This window comes from Leptinotarsa decemlineata, unplaced genomic scaffold (genome assembly GCF_025532065.1).
Source record: "Leptinotarsa decemlineata unplaced genomic scaffold, Ldec_3_MD MMD2_tig00000690_RagTag_RagTag, whole genome shotgun sequence".
NCBI lineage: Eukaryota > Metazoa > Arthropoda > Insecta > Coleoptera > Chrysomelidae > Leptinotarsa > Leptinotarsa decemlineata.
In genome coordinates, this window is record NW_027412554.1 from 1738147 (window position 1) to 1756443 (window position 18297).

The 18297-nt window shown below is 38.0% G+C and overlaps 1 protein-coding gene across 1 annotated transcript; it reads left to right on the forward strand.

Annotated features, from left to right (window-relative positions):
- The first annotated feature begins 122 nt into the window (after nt 1-122).
- LOC141482099 (uncharacterized) lies at nt 123-3212 on the forward strand. Its single transcript, XM_074174696.1, has 2 exons — nt 123-2121; nt 2216-3212. The coding sequence occupies exon 2, from the start codon at nt 2220-2222 to the stop codon at nt 3210-3212; it is 993 nt and encodes a 330-aa protein (XP_074030797.1). The 5' UTR covers nt 123-2121; nt 2216-2219.
- The last annotated feature ends 15085 nt before the right edge of the window (nt 3213-18297 follow it).

Consider the following 18297-nt stretch of genomic DNA (forward strand, 5'->3'; position numbering starts at 1 on the left):
TTGTATCGAAATGGTCAAATAAAAAAAAATATTTGAAATTGAGATTTGTGGACAGCTTCAAATATTTGGCTGCATCTCTACAAGAGTTGGGTGATAATTTGGATGAAAAACATTTTGTTGAAACTAAAAAATATTATCCAGAAAATGATAAATTTCAGCTAATGAGGCAGAAAGGTGTTTTTCCTTATAACTTTATCGATTGTCTGGATAAATTGAATTATTCAAGTATACCATCGAAGTTGGACTTTTATGATAAACTGAATGAGAAGCATATTTCTGATGAGGATTATGATAGAGTGAAACAGGTATGGGGCATGTTCAATTGTCGGGATTTAGGTGAATATTCTGACATTTACTTGAAATCTGATGTTCTGTTGTTGTGTGATATTTTTGAAAATTTCAGAAATATGAGTTTGGGTACATACAAATTGGATCCTGCTCATTATTTCACATCTCCAGGTCTATCTTGGGATGCTATGTTGAAGTTTACAGGTGTCGAGTTAGAATTACTAACTGATATCGATATGGTACATTTTTTCCAAAATGGTATACGTGGCGGTGTTAGCCAATGTTCGGAAAGGAAGCATATTGCAAATAATCAATTTCTTCCAAATTATAATCCCAACGAACCTTCATCCTTCATAATGTACATTCAGATTTGCCATTTTTGGTGGAGAGCATTATACCACCTGGTTCAAAGTCTAAAATACCCAAACTCATACCGAATTTGAATGATAAAAAAAAATATATTTTGCACTATAGAAATTTGAAACAGGCGGTTCGTAATGGTTTGATGGTGATGAGAACTCATAGAATTCTCAGATTCAATCAATCACCATGGTTGAAGAAATATATTGATTTGAATACAACCCTAAGAAATAATGCCAAGAATAAGTTTGAGAAGAACTATTTCAAACTAAACGTGAATTCCATATATGGTAAAACAATGGAGAATGTTAATAATAGAAGAGACATTCGCATTGTTACACATTAGGAATCTATAAGAAGAGGTATGGGTGCCAACGCTCTTATAGCTCGTCCCAATTTCAAAACATTATCTATATTTTCGGAAGACTTTGTCGCCATTCATATGGGTAGAGTTAAGGTTTGCTACAATAAACCATTATATCTGGGATTTTGCATATTGGATATGTCGAAAACTGTTATCTACGACTTCTTCTATGACGTCATCAAGAAGCATTACGGATCTCAAGCTTCTCTTCTATATACCGATACGGATTCTTTGATATTGAAAATAATGACTGATAATTTCTATGATTTCATGAGTGAGAACATTGATAAATTTGACACTTCCAACTATGTAATGAATAATAAATTCAATGTGCCAGTAAGGAAGTCGATACTTGGAAAGATGAAGGATGAACTCCCGAATGATCCCATCATTAGTTTCCACGGCACAGGTGCCAAAGCTTATCACGTTCAAAGTGTATCAGATGAAATAAAGAAGGCAAAAGGTATCAAAAAATCCGTTATAAGAAATCAAATATCAGTTGATGATTACATAAAGATTGTTGAAACAGGTGGTACAATATTGCGAAAGATGAATATATTTCGAAGTGATTTACATGAAGTATATACATTGATGTGCAATAAAGTTGCTCTATCACATAAGGATGATAAAAGGTTCATAATACCTAATACCACCAAGACATTACCTTGGAGACATAATGACATTGAGTTTTATCAAACATGCCCCAATCAGAATTTCAGAATTTTTTTGGAAGTGTTGAAAGATGAAAGCAATGTCGGCAATGGAAAATTAGATCTACTCATTGAATTATTGGAAGAGCAATTGACTAATTGAATATTAAAAATATACATACCCATTTTTTTTAATGTTCAACAATAATTGGAAAATTCATACCAATTGAATATAGTAAATGAATGTTATCGTTCTCTCCCACTTCACCCCCACCACAGCCCCCACACAGTGCACAACTGATGGTGGGGTTGTAGAGAGGGAAGTGGGTGGAGCTTATCCTTTTAAAATGCGAGAGGAGGCCAGAGTAAATCATTAGCTTGCAGTAGTCCTTCGAGTGAACTCACCTCCAGTGCCCAGTCGAGCCATCCTGCTTCCAGTGGAAATTTTTTCGATTCAATGTAAGTTCATAATTTCAATAACTATATATATATATATATATATATATATATATATATATATATATTGTATTGACTTATATTTTATTTTTTTCAGAAGCATGTCTTTCTTACGAGCTGCCCTGATGGATGGAACCATTCGTACTGAAGCCCAAGAGAGGGAGATCATGCGCAGGAAGGGGTTAATGGCTGGAACCCCGCTAACTGAAGCCCAGCTAGATGAAGCCATGCGCAGGAGGGTGGTTGTCCATCAGGACGTGGTGATCCAGCCACCTAGGACCCAGATGGCAACGATGGCTCCGACGACGATGACTTCCAATGTCAAGTCCCTCTTTCGTGATTTCAACCCAGACCAGGAAACGGAATCAATGATGGACTTATCCATCGAGGCGGTACCGACGTCTCAGAGTTTGGAAGGGTTGTTGGAGACGTTGAATCCAAACTTGGAGGAACCACTGCCAGATCTTCTAGATCTATCGGATGTGGAAGATGTGATGTTGGCACAGCTACCTGGTGTGTTATCCCAGATCGACTCCGAGGATGAGTTTGAAAACCCGAAGAAGCGGATACGGGCCAACAACAAGGTGGTGAAGTCTGAAGAGCGGAGTTCCAAGAAGACGAAACCACCATCCGCGAAGTCGAAGTCGAAGCCATCAATCCGGAGGAAGGGCGATAAACTGAGCGTCTTCAGAAAAAGGTGTGAAAGAAACACGGCCATTAGAGCTTGGCCGGAAGCAACCCGTTCTTCGGAAATATCTAAAGCTGGACCATCCTCCCTTGTAGCACCCGTCCACCAGGTGCAAGTGGTTGTAGATGTCCATCGGGAAGCTAGTCCATCTCCTTTACATCAGGATGGGAGATCAACCTCACCAGCCCTTCCTGAGGAAAACATTACTTCGCCCACACGAGAGGTCGCTGCGGAAGTTCCTCTGTCACAGAGCACATGTGAGGACCGGAAAGTTGTTAATTCTTTCTCATACATGCGATCTGTGATGGATGAATTGAGCAAGAAGCGACAGCGTCGAGGTGAGTGCGATTCCCGCCGCAGAGCCATGAGTGCAAAAATTGATGGCATTCAGGCGGGAATTAGATAAGCAGCTGTCTCGCATTGAAGCGGATCTTCGCAAAGAAGATCAACTTGAAGGCGAGCTAGTGGCTTACATTGAGAAGTACGAGCCTCGGGTGCGCCGATGGAAGGACATGATTGCCGGCTTACCGATGGATTTGTAAATATATGTATATATGTAGTGCATGTTAATTTTAAGATATATTTAAGTTGTTTAAAAAATATTTTTTGCATGTTAATTTTAAGGTTGTAATTTTTTTCATGATAAAATTAAATAAAAAATAAACAAGGAATTGAAAGGAGTGCATATACTTTGGTTGTTGCACACAGAATACTGCGAGGTTGGGGCAGTATTTATTCCTTTAATCTAGTCATGTTCTAGCCATATTTAGCATGTAGAAATTAACCACAGAAATAGTACAATCTATGTTAGTATTTATTTGCAATATGGGTTAGTTCAAAATAAGATCTAGGAGAAATAAACTTTGTATGGTAAAACTAATGAGTTTGATTAATAATAAAGAAGCTGAAAACCTTGCCCCATCCCTCAACATCATTCAATTCGAATATGACGTTTCCATATATAAATAATGAAAGAAATTATTCATTAGAGTAGTTCAACAAATAGACGTTACATCATAAGTCATTAGCTCACACAAGTTGCGACTTCTGATGGTTGTCATTTATAAGGGTGTGGCAGCTGGCTAATGAAAAAAAACAGGAAAGAATAGATGAATAATGGAAGTAACTATCATTTAGTGTGTTCGAATAAGTAGATGTGAATATAAATGATTGCATACAGTTGGTTAGGTTAGGTCAGTTTAGGTGAAATTTTTCTCCTGAGCGGATTGCAAAACGAATCAATTGATGATGATCCATAGAGAAAATAGCGTATTTTATTTCATATATATGTGATGTTTTACTTAATATATACATGTGATGTACGATATCTGGGAATAAACTACATATCCTCAACTCCTAAGGTATTGTTAACTGTGCGGTTTTTCGACCCGCGAATTAAATTAATTCGCGGTCGCGAATTGAAATTATCCGCGGATAATCCGCCGTTCTATCGGCGGGCTATCCGCGGATCCGTGGCCGTGACAGCAAATTCGCGAATCCGCAGAATAATTTCAACGGCGATCGCGAATTAATTCAATCCGCGGGTCGAAAAATTTTCTAAGCGGAGCGGAGCGAAGCGGAGTGAAGCTGACCACATCTGTTTTTTCATTTCCATCCCTCATATTATGATTCATTTAACAAATACTTCTACCCCCTCCATCACCCCCTCCATCACCCCCTCCACTCTCCCTCCTCCTACAAATCATATAATAAAGGTTGCATTCTCAATAACTGATAGACTTGTTCACTCATCATGAATCGAGTAACTCCAATTGTGCAGGAAGCTGATTCCTCAAGTGAGCCTCATGTCGATTCTCCCGAGGGTTCGTCCTATGGAGATATCCAAGTGCAAGATATCACTTCAACGTGTCCGGACAACTTCGATGGGTATTCAGATACCACCATTGATTTGAATGAGGAACGACGTTATTTCGAATATGAAGCTGATGAGTATGGCCAATTTGATGACCCAATGGATCCAGATGCCGACTTTGGGGTGATGAACGAGTTTTTTCTGATAGTTCGGGAAGAATCACCCAGCCCCCACATTATGGAGCCGTATTTGGATGATCAAGTCGGAGAACAAAATCAATTCGATGACCCCCTCGAGATACCCGACTCTCCGGATCCTGACATAATCATTATAGATGACGATTAAAATGGTTGGGTTAGGTTAGTTTTCTCGGAGTGCACATAATCTGGTTGGTGCACACGGAATACTGCGTGGTTTGGGGCAGTGTTCAACCTAACCCAATATTTTTTTTTAAAGCTAATGACCCATATGTATCACTCATATCTGATAGAAAAAAATAGAAAAGTCCCATACATTCAACGAATCATTGGAAGATATATTCGAAATCAACTAGTAACAGTTTGGATATCCAACCATACACTTCAGTTCACCCACTATTTGTGTCAATAATTTTTTTTTGAGAAGGACTTGATTTTTTTCCATCAAAAGGTTTAGTGTTAAACAAAAAAAACAACAACAATAAAAAATATATAATATTTATTAAAACAAATCATTGTGAGGGTACATGGTTACAAATTATGCAAACATCCAATCGACGAAAATTCGTCAGTGGCCTGTCACAAGCTTCGCAAAAAGTTTGCGTCATCCCCATCATCGAAATAGTGTAATGGATATCAATATGTTGATACTCACCCCCATTATTATTTCTATGGGAATAAAACCTAAAACAGCACCAACATAACAAGTAGATGGTATCATCAATGGTTCGTATACGAACATGAGAGTCCGTAACACAATATAAATCTAAATTATTTTCCACCGTATCACTGACATTCAACCAACGACTTCCTATAATGATGTTCCCATTGTCAGTCGCCGGGTCATCGTCGATACCCTCATCTACCATGGCTACACCGTCTTCTTCTACATCGATACCCTCATCTACCATGGCTACACCGTCTTCTCCTACGTCGATGTCATCTACGATGTCGATTATGTAATCCCCTCCTTCGACGATATCATCCTCTTCTTCAATAATGTCGATGGGAAGTTCATCCTCTTCATCAATAATATCGTTGGGGGAAGTTCATCATCTTCATCAGAAAACCGATTATTTTCGTCTCCGAGAGACAATCTCATCAAAACTTCATTGATTTTTTTAGCGTTCATTTTTTTTATTTTTCGATAAGTTTCGTCAAAGGTACTACTAGCACTAGTGAATAGTAATTGGAGTTTAGAGTTGCGAGTCGATTTTTATGTTTTTTTTTTCTTGTGGAGGTGGTAACCCCACCACTACACCATCCCTCCTCTTGTCACTCTATGTGTTTATAATAGGAAGAGAGGTTCATGAGAGTACATTTGAATTCATCAGTTGAATATTTCAACATCCAATAGTGAATACTAATAAGCCTTTTCCAAAAGAGTGGGATTCAAAACCGAAAGTACGCGGTCATCCAATCAAAGTCAATCAAGTTATAATGTGTAGTAATTGTCAAGGTTATTGGCCTGAAGCATATATTAATCCATGTACCGGTCTGTGTCGTAGATGTGTATTGAAAAATCCAACCCAAGTTCCGAGTCCAATTAAAGTTTCGAAGGCGACGAATAATTCAACTCCAGAAGTATGCCCCCACCATCAGTGCTGCAAATGTTCCATAGGAATCGTGTGTGACAATATGGGAATTTATAGAAATATTTGTGTGAACTGTGCAGCAAATTGTGAGTTACTACTTCAACGTTGTCTACGTTGTGATAACTATAAAGTAGATTGTTGGAACAGTTTATATACCGTATGCAGAAGTGGATTGATATTATGTGAAAATGTTGGTGATTTCTATCCCGATGAGAACATTCACTTCCGGGATTGTTGGTGTTTGAACAGTGAAGATCAGGTGAAAAGACGAGAAATATATGGTAACGCTATTCGGACATATATTCCATTGGTTACAGTGCCACCCATCACAGCTAATGTCAATATTCAATACATGTGAAATTATATGTTGAATAAATAAATTGCTTTAATATTCAATAATAAAAATTCAATTTCATCATATTGTCTTTATTTTTCCATTTACTACAATAATATTTCAATTAAACTAATGAACTTTCATGGATCCAAGAGTTATGATCTCCAGAGAATCCCAACCACTTCACAAATAGGCGACGTCCTTTCCTTTTCAAAACTTGCTCAACCAAATATGTATTGGGATCTCTCGCTTTATTCAATTCCATTTTATAAAAGCAACCTTTGATCGGATCTCCATTCACATCTTCTAGCTCATAAGTTATAGGCTCTGTACTATTAATTTTCACAACTTTAAAAAGTTCAGTAGTGAAATTTGCTGTATAACCTTTGGCGAATGCATTTTTAAACTTACTGATTCGCACCATATCTCCAATTTTGAATTCTTTTTTTTTACGTTTTCCATGCTGCTTCTTTGATCTTGCATAAACTGTCATTTTTGTATATGGTTTTACGTCTACGGGCTTCATACCAATGGTACGATGAACTTTGTTGTTATATTGACTGGTAATTTTAGGAAGAATATTCAACCAACTGTAATGGCCTTGAAGTGAAAGTTGTCTATAAAGCCAACTTTTCAACGTCCTGATGACTCTTTCCGCAATTGCAGCCTTTTTTGTGCTGAATGTTGAGTAATGATTAATACGGTGCTCTCTCATTAGCGATGAAAATTTTGAATTATAAAACTCGGTACCGTGATCAGATTGTAAGTTCCTTGGGACATGCTTCGCATCTTTCAACACACTCGCCATAGCTGCAGTAACTGAATTAGCTGTTTTATTTCTCAGTGGTCTTGACCATACATACTTTGAATAACAGTTGATTACTATGAGGATGTACCTATAACCATTATTTTCTTTAGCATATGGTTGCATTTCCATTAGATCCATCTGCCACAAGTCATAAAATCCCTTTATATTGTCTTTCGACGGGGAAAATTTCGACGCGCCGGCTCATGTATTTCCTTCACAACCTGCCATTTTGCATCACTCATATTACTGCTATATGACATCTTCGAAGTGATGAAGTCGAGAATTCAGTTCGCTACTGTTCACGTGCAGGTTTAACAACTGACTGTTCAACTTCAATAACTCGCTCAGTAAAAGTATCAACCAACTCGGTTACAACACCAATTCGCTTTTCCACATTAGTCAATCGATCAGCTAATGCTGAAGTGATTAGTGCATTTTTGTTAATGATGATTCGCAGTTCGGTATTTTTTGAATCAATGTTTTTTTGACGTATCGTAGCGCTGGCGCAATGAATTCTTCGAAATAGTTCAGGGTTGATTCCTTGGTTTCTTTAATATGATTATCAACGTATCTTTTAATCACAGAGTCTTCACCGTCTACAGGTTCACCAATATTCTGCAATCGCTTATTCTGAATGTCATAATCACCATGTGGTGTAAGAATGAATCCAACACCCGATCTTCCAACAAGTGGTTTACCAACACCACCCCTTCTACGCCCAAATTTATCAATTGTGGTATGCATAGTTAGATCATCTGTGAGTAACTGAGTTAGCTTCATACATTGTGTTCATTATATTACGGTCAATAGACTAATCCTTCTTCACGTAATTCCTCAATTATGGCCAATATTTCATTATCGTGCCCGGTATGTCCAGCCATTCGTGAACTCCAAAGCAATTGAAGGCGATCAACCAATTCTTCGAGTTTATTCCAATAAACATAATCTATATGCTTATTTCTGATATATTTTTTTTGAGTGGGTATTTTGATTATACCGGTACCTTCTCTACTGGGATTCTGCAGTGGGTTTCCATTAGATAATAGTGGTACGATTATTTCTCGATATTTCTTCCAATTATTCGATAGTTGACCCTGTTTTCTTTCATTGTATTTATATGCTGCCTTCGTTAATTTGAGTATATCACCATAAGTGGTCATATCGGAAGAGGGGATATTTCCCGATGGTACTTTCATGAATATCAATTTATATAGTTTTGGGGTACCCTGATAAGTGGCAATAGTTTTACCATTTTTCTTGAACACAATTTTCTCATCGATGAACTCCACATCAGCTACACCCATTTGTAAATTTCCCCTTTCAGTGTTCATGTGTACTCCAAAGATGGTATCGTATGAGGGATTTCCTGATAGTAACTTTTGTATGTGCTTTTGTACCTCATCACCATTATCAAGCACATTAGATGATTCTAAATCTGAAGTTGTCAACGAAGAAGCTTGAAGATCCTTCGAGAAAGCCTCTTCAAATTTCGTTTTTAGCTCACTTTTAATTATATTTTTGGCAGTGAGTGGTGTAGCATTCTTTGTTGTCTGCATCACCTGATTTATTTGAGATGCTCCTCCAGTATTGGCAGATATTGCTTTCAAAGGTGTTATTATTGGCTCATAAATTCTTTCGAGTGCTGATTGATCACCTAAGCGACTATTCTTGATATAATTGAATTTCTTCCGAACGGCATCTGTTGCTTCAATTAACTTTCTTTTCAAACACATTTCATCATCATTTTTTCCCTCCATAATGTATTCACTTCAAGAATGTGTACAATGAAGCGTCGTCCACACTATCTAGCACTCGAATGATTCAATTGTTTCAAGAATGTCAAGGATATATGAAAGCATCAAAACCTTTTCGATAACGTCCATCTTGCACTTCTCGATCCTTATCAATTACTAAAAATCCATATTTATCCACCCAACATCTCGCACACATATCTTTAAATTGCTTGTATGTCACATCTGGTGACACGTGGTCAGAAAAAATATGATTGAGATTCATATCATCTTGTTTGAACAGCACAATAAAATTTGCATTATCTCGAATCAATTGTTTCGGGACTCGTGAATATGGTTGGGCTAGATAGAAGCAATCCACATTTTTATGACGACCCATACTGAAATATGATCGTATAACATCCTGTTTCCCACACATCACATCATCGAAAATGAATATTGAATCGGTTCTGGCATCTGAAGGCTCTACTATTTCAGATGCATTATTGGTGAAAGTGTAAAATCCCAACCCTTCAATTGGAGCTAATACTTCACGTAAATACTCATATTTGGGTTGATAAAGGGACTTTGAATAAAGATAAACATTTGCAAATCGTAATCCTAGAGGGTGAGTCAGTAGAGAAATCATAACATTTGTCTTGCCGCAATTGGAAGGTCCGATAATCAGACCGCGAATGGATGGTGGAAGTAAGGATCCATGACGCTGTTTCACACCGCTTTTCGATCCGCCACCCACTTTTTCATCGAAATTATCGATGGAAAATTGGTGCTTCTGCTTCAGTATGCGCATTGTATGACAGTTGGAGACTATATAAGCAGGTCTCCATATCGATTCCTTTATTTAAATGGGGGTTATGAGCCGATGTAGATCTCCTGAGTGGCATCCAAATAAAGCTGGTAGGGGATTGGTCAATTCCCTCATCAATAGTCTACCTTTCGAATTACACTTACCTGGCTATCAGTATTGCGGCCCTGGCACCAAATTGCAAAAAAGATTGGCGAGAGGTGATCAACTGGATTCTGAATGTCGAAAACACGATATTGCATATTCACAAAATCCTAACAATCTTTCAGCTAGACACAGAGCAGATCAGGAGCTTGCAGAAAGTGCTTGGAATCGATTCAAGGCAAAAGACGCATCTATTGGAGAGAAAGGATCCGCTTGGCTAATTACGAATATAATGAAGGGGAAACGGCGATTTGGTATGGGTTGCGAGTCACCATCCAAGCAATCATGGATACAGAAAAAAAAAGGTCCTACCAAGAAAAAAAAATCAAAAAAACTATTGAAAGACTCTAAGGTGATAGCTTTTGGTTCTGGAATCGTTAAGAAAGTGCGTGATGTTCTACACAAAGCGGGCGGAAGTGAATTTGTTGTCAAAAATTCTAAAAGAGCAGCTGAAATTGCACTGAAAGCAGCACGCAAATATACGAGGGCTGCGGGTGGGAAAAAGAAAATTCGCACACCGCGAATCATACCAATTCCTAAAATTGGTGGAATACTACCACTCATTCCAATTTTTGCTGGTTTATCGGCGCTAGGTAGTTTAGCCGGTGCTACAGCTGGCATAACAAAAGCAGTACAGGCAGCGAAAGCGAGTAGGGAGCAATTGAGTGAGGCAAATCGACATAATAAAAACATGGAGGCAATCGCTCTAGGTAAACGAGGAAGCGGTATCTACTTGAAGCCTTACCGTAAAGGATTAGGGGTCTATTTGAAACCTCAAATTTCAAAAAACTCATAGATTTGCTACCTCAAAGAGCTCTCTCCAACATCGACCTCAACTATCATGCTAAGAAAATGATGATTCCATATTTTCGGGGGGTATATATGCGTGACGATTTGCCAAAATCGGGACCACTCCGATATGAATCTGCCATAGTAAATTTGGATAGTCGACATGGTCAAGGGACACATTGGGTAGCATACAGAAAATGTGACACTTCAGTGAAATATTTTGATAGTTTCGGTGATTTACCCCCTCCAAAAGAATTGATTCACTTTTTTTATAGGGGTTCAAATCCTATCAATATTATCACATATAACTATGAGCGTAAACAACAATTCAACACAGTATGGTGTGGTCATTTGTGTTTGGAATTTCTACAGAGCAAGACATGGAGATAACACCAGCGCAGGACAGGGAAAGTATCAAGAGGATGAGTCATTCATTGATCGCATATTCCAGAGTACGCACTTTACGAAAAATGAGTAAAGAACAACTCGCTGATATGCCGAAAGAGGTGTTGATTGGGTGTGCATCGCATGAAATTGCATCTGTATGGGATAAGTTACCACAAAATCTACAGAATGATATTGATATCTTGAAGTATCAGTACTGCGAAGACCATCAGAATAATTCCAGCGGTAGCAGCAATAATTCCGATGTGAATGATGGGCCACCTACAAGAAAAATTTTCTGTTGTTATTGTAAAGTGAATGATGTGAATGTAGTCACACATAATGGGATGGATCATCTGGACAGACCACCTAAAAAACGACGATTACTCCACAATTTCTGCTGTCAGCAATAAAAAGACATGAGTCAATGAAAATTCATCAGTCATGTCACGCACGTTTTCATTGTCGGGGCACTCTAGCGAGTTGAGCGCCAACTTCTACCCACCCATCGAGTTGGATAGTGGCGCTAATTATGGTCTGGGCTTACACGGTTTCTATTCCTACAACTCCATATTCAATGTGGATGTGAAAAATAATGTTATCGCCTATTCTAAAGAAGCTAACTCACCTCCTATCATTATAAAAATTCCACCTGGAGCATATGAAATTGATGAAATCAATAAGGTGATTCAAAAATTCATCAAATCCAAAGAAATGCAATTGGAGAATGGAGCTGAGGAGAATATCGATGGAGTATTTCTCCTACACGCAAACAACAACACTCTGAAATGTGAAATGAGGTCGAAATATTACATCCATCTCAAACATGAAAACACTATTGCCGAACTTTTAGGGTTCGAAGCCGATGTGTTTGGCATCGATGAAACTCATGAATCAACATTGCCCGTAAATATCAATAAGGTGAGAATTATTCGTGTGGATTGTAATGTCACAGCTGGAGCATATTCAAATGGTGATGAAATCCATAGCATCTTTGAATTTGATATTGATGTAGAGCCCGGTTACAAACTCACCAAGGAACCGCAAAATATTATTTATATGCCAATACAGCCTGGCGGTCGTAAGTACCTCGACAATATCACTTTACGCATATTGGATGATAATGGTAATCTAATCAATTTCAATGGTGAAAAAATAATAGTTAAATTGGAATTGATTAGGCTATAACGATCATCATTTCTCATATGTTGATTCACAACATCGACGACCGTCATAAGTGTATCACAAAAATGAGTGGAGCAAGCATCGATAAGTTTGGTCGCAGAAGTAAGGCAGTTTCAAATAATGTTTTGCGAGGAAAACCTGGAGTTGGTTTTAAATTGACTTCCGATGGAAACTTTGATATGGAAAATAAACGATTGAAAAATATAGCCGAGCCTAAAGAGAGTACGGATTGTGTTAATCGGGAATATGTTGGTTTTTACATCTCGAAGATCAGAGGAGAATTAGATTCTGATATTGATGAAATCAATTTGAGATTAGATGGAGTAGAAAAATATTCCGCATCAGTCAGGGAAGATCTCATTACGCTTGGGCTGAAATTAGTGGAAATTGTAAAAAAATGTGAACATATGGAAAAGGATATCAAATCGATGCAATCTGATATAATAAAACAACCCTCGATAAGCATTCAAACAATTGAGCAAAAAAGATGGTGAGCGATGATAATCTGTGAAAAAATCAGTATAAAGCAGGAGTTGACTAAATTTTAACTCATTATTTATCATTTCCTAACGCTGAGCAGATGTCAATAATTGATAAAGCTATAGATTTCACCATAATTGTTTCTAAAAAATGGGGTTGTGCTTCAATATCCAGCGATTGCAGCAGCGGCAGCAGTTGAATCAGCGTAATGCATTTGGTGGAGACTATAATCATGTACATTTGAAGAAGAAAAAATCTAAAAGTCGATTCATTCCACGTATGCCCGCCGAACGATCAAGATATAGGCTGAGCGCTAGTAGTTTAAACTTCCTCAAATCTATTGGCTTGAAGGTGCGATATAAAAAATAGTAATAACATGGCGACAATCACCACAAGCGATAAACTGGAGGTGTTCGAAGAGCCCCTGTTCGACCATTCCCTCATTAGCCTTCATGAGCATACATATAAGCCGTATGGTTCACCATATTACAAAAATTCAGATGAAATAAGAATTCCAATCAATTTTCAAGATCTTATACTCGATATTGCAGATAGTTACATATATATCGAGGGGAAGTTCACACCATCTGATGCCACGAAGCAGTGCTACCTATCCAATAACGCCCTCGCCTTCCTCTTCGACGAAATTCGCTATGAAATGGGTGGAGAGCAAGTGGCCGTTGTTCGAAAACCCGGCATAACTACCACAATGAAAACGATGATATCATTTGGACAAACACATGCAAATTCGCTACTACCGATAGGATGGGGTCTTGATGTGAATAAACAAGATATATTGGATTCTGTCAGCAATGTATTCAGCGGTAAATTACCCTCGAAGTATCTCATGGGTTTTGCTGAAGATTACAATAAGGGGATACTGAATGTAAAACAGGAGCTCATTTTGATTATAGCACGATCATTCAAAAATTCATTTATTGGAGAAGTCGATGCAGATTTGGAAATCAATAAAATAGAATGGAGAATCAGACACATTGTGCCGGAAGATCGACAGAAACTGAAGTTATTGAATCGCATCAATAAAAATGGTAATAATGCTAAGGTGAAGGTGGCTTATCGTATGTGGGACCTTTATGAATTACCCACACTTCGTGACACATCCTCAGATATATGGGCCGTGAAGACGACCAACAGTCTTGAAAGACCTCGATACATTATCATCGGCTTTCAAAACACCGACCATTCCGAAAATATATCAAAAGATGTAACGAAATTCATACATGTGAATATTAATAATATTCGACTATCTCTGAACTCTGAAGTATACCCATATGAGCGTTGGAATCTGGATTTCGACAAGAAGTTAGACTCATCAGCCTATTATGCATATGAAAACTTCCAACGCAGCTACTATGATAAAGCTATGAGTGAACCGATGATGGATATTGGCAGCCGTAACAACCCACTATTCATCATCCGTGTTAGGAATCACACGTTAAAAGGTAAGACCTCGTTAATCCTTGGCTCGCACAAGTTTCGACTTCTGAGGGTTGTCGTTCGTAGGGGTGCGACAGCTGGTTAACGGAAAAACAGATTTTAAACAGATCGACTGCTCCCATCAACCTGAAGCTATGAAGTCATCCACTGTCGACATCAAAATTGAATTCGAAACACGCAAGGTGAAGTTTCCAGCGAACACCAAAGTATATGCACTAATCCTCCACGATGCTGTTTTATCTTATAATGCTCTTAATGGTTCTGTTCAGACTGGATTGTAATAAGATTGACATGTAATTCACCATGAAATATTCGATATTAAAACACTCAATAATTATTTCCTGCCTTTTATTCATCGAACAATTATATATAGATGGATATGAATTGAAACATAATTTGATTATCACATATACAACACATTTAAAATATTCTAAACACCATCATGTAAGGATTCTTCCAGTTGTGGGTTGGGACTCCGTGGTTCCAATTGATATTTCTCTATGATATTCTGCGGTAGGTAGGTGCATATATCGTAAAGGAATTGTTTTAAGTCTGCTTCAATTATCAGCTCACAGAACTCGTTCAAATTTCTGCTTCCATACGAATATTTATGACACAATGCCACACCGAGTTCATACTTCTCACTAAGCTCCAGAAGTTTTCGCACCTCCTCAGCATCATAACATACACTCAAATCATAATTTGATGAATGTAGAGCGTCAAAACTTAGATCAGCCAATTCCCAAGCCATTTTTCTCATGGCAGAATCCAAATCCACTGCTTCTGGCCACACTTGCGCTGAATATTGCATCCACATATTTATAGGATGGAGAGCTCTGAAAATACACCAATTGCATTCATTAGTTTGGTAATTATATTGTGAAAAAATTAAAATACTCACGTGAAATTCGACTATGTCTATGAAATGAGCAAGTTGATACATATTTTATATTATTCTACCATATTTTCACTATTTACAAAAAAAAAAGATTGTAGTTATACTCTCAAAACTTTCAAACCAAAACATTGAATTTCATCAATGATCGGGTTTTAGCACCAGGATAATCCTGTGAACTTTGACCCATATAAGTAAGTGTGAATTTGGCTTTGGATGAATTCACTTCACGAATGAAGTCTTCTGTGAATTGCTCTGTGACACGTTTTGGAAGCCATGCTTTAAAAGTAGTATTACTTTCCTCATCCAATAGAACTACTTGAATGGATTTACCATATCGTGTGGAATACATTGACATTTTTTCTATTTTATATTCTCTATCAATAACCAGGGCGGTTATAGGTTTTTGCTCTAAAGCTTCACTTTTTTGAATTATAGCAAAATTGATTTTTTCAATGTCAAATTTCAAATTATCCGTATTCATAAATATAGTGAAATTACGGTTCAAAAATATAAACTATGTTCACCTTTGTGATGATGATGTTCACTTTTTGGATTGGTAAATACTAGCTGCTGTCGTCAACACAACTCAACAAATACTCACTGACTATTCAATTACGTTAGGTAGTCTGAACTGAGTGAGAATATATGATACACTAAGCTTATATAGAAAATCATCCTCGAAAAGAGGGAGGGGTTCAAGGTTATGCATCGATGACAGTTATATCTCAAGGTCAAAGCACAAGTCCAGGGCCATGCCTCGAGGACCTATGATGTGACATCATACAAGGTCAAACATCGAGGTCACGTATTGAGCAAGGATAAATCTCAAGGTCGAACCGCATGGTCATATTGAACGTGCATAATGCAAGATCATGAGGTATCTTTCAAGACCAAACTTCAAGGTCACATATTGAGGAACAGACTCAAATCTCAAGGTCGACACCCATGATCAAGGTCATATCATCTGACACGTAACTGAAGGTCATATGACGACATTCAAGGACAAGGTCAAATGGTGGGGGGAGGTCCTCAAGCGGCCTTAGACAACTACTATCCTCAGGGTCATCTGAGAGCGGTGCCTGTGCGAAAGTAGTGATTCACATTGGATTTGAATCGCTACAGATTAAATCCACTCGGAAAAACGTTTTCAGGAAGTTTTTTCGGCATAAACGCAGTTCTCCAGATGAAAGAGTTCTTAAACAGTGAAGTTCGAGGTAAACTGAGTTGAACCTCAAAACGATAAGCTGTCACCTCACAAACCACAAGAGGAGACTAAAATCATCTGTCGGTAACAAATAAGACAGATGGGTATCCACGGCTAAGCTAAACAGTGGAGACGGGAGTGGGTTAAACAACTTAGCAAATTTCAAATAGATCTTAATGGGCGCCAGGTAAATTTAATCCTCCAGATACCCTAAGTAACTCACAATATCAATAACTTACCAATCAATATTGGAAATAAAAGATAAAGATCCCCAATATGATTTATTCAGTAATCCTAACTTACATGGATTAACCAACAACGCTTCTAAGACAACAATGCGATACTCACACTACTACGCGATGTTCAAATGTCAATACAAGAGCGCGGTGTATATAACCACGAATTCAATCAGCCATAAATTACGGTAGTAACGACGCTCAAAAAAAAACTACAATACGTCAAGTAAAACTACTACGAAAATTGAGTAGGTGAAATCGTAAATACTAGTATCGGAAGGTAAGACAAACTCGTTTGCGTCGCGAGAGCTCAGGCGTAGGCGCATCGGTGTCAACAGCAATCGTGAAAGGACGAAAATACCTCAATTTCCGTTTCACAAATATCTATATCAATCAGGTATCAATAAACAAACTCTTAATCAATAAACGATAAACGAACACCATATCAAACAGGTATCAATAAACAGAAGGGCAACAATTATTCAAATAACTCAGTATATCACAAATATTCAATTAAATCAATTATAACTTGCGTGTTCCTTTTGGGCCACCCGGTATATGGTGTTAGGCTACCCCGTGGTTCGACGGAAGTGGATCACCCTGTAGTACTGCTGAGATGGATCACCCTGTAGCACCGGTGGATCACCCTGTAGTACGGCGGAGATGGATCACCCTGTAGCACCACCAAGATAGATCACCCTGTAGGGCACAACAAGCTGGACCAGAAATGGATCACCAAATAAGACCCAAGAAGAAAATAGGAAAAACCCCTTAAAGAAGAAAAAAAAGGAAAACAGGAAAACCGGAAAACAGGAAAACAGGACAACAAGAAAAACGGAAAACAGGAAAAACCCTACGGAAGAAAATTCTCAATCAGAATCAGAATCAACCCCCATTCAATAGGGACTATTTGACTAATCAATATCCCTGGTATATTTTCATTAAGCAAAGTAGCAAGATAACAAGAGTATATTTTTGGGTGCTCTGTATAACCATATGACCCGTAAAAATCAAAACAATTGAATGAGTGTTGAAACCTCTCTCCAAAACTAATATTCACTTGAATGACAACGCTGGGAGCAAATATTACTAAAATCGTGTAAAACACATTTAATGGTAAAATTCTTACCCTGGCCAAGGGGTTTTCTATACGTTTCTTCGTGTGCGGTGCTCTGCACGGAAGTCCTACTGGGACTTGATGAGTGACTGAGGGCCTTCTGTTTCTTATGAATCTAGAGACGAGAAACGAAGGTTGTAGAATTGAAGAGGTGATATCATAGCTAAGACCACATGAGAGATGCGACAGTGATTCAGACATACCTAATTTCGGAAATCCTTCCACCTGGCACGAGTTCGGTAACCACCACAAATCGTCAAAAGAGCTTAAGTTTCAAACTGCAAATATCCACA

What these genes read in the sequence shown, in the direction of transcription:
- LOC141482099 (XM_074174696.1), top strand. Translation starts at nt 2,220, where the DNA reads ATGTCTTTCTTACGAGCTGCCCTGATGGATGGAACCATTCGTACTGAA.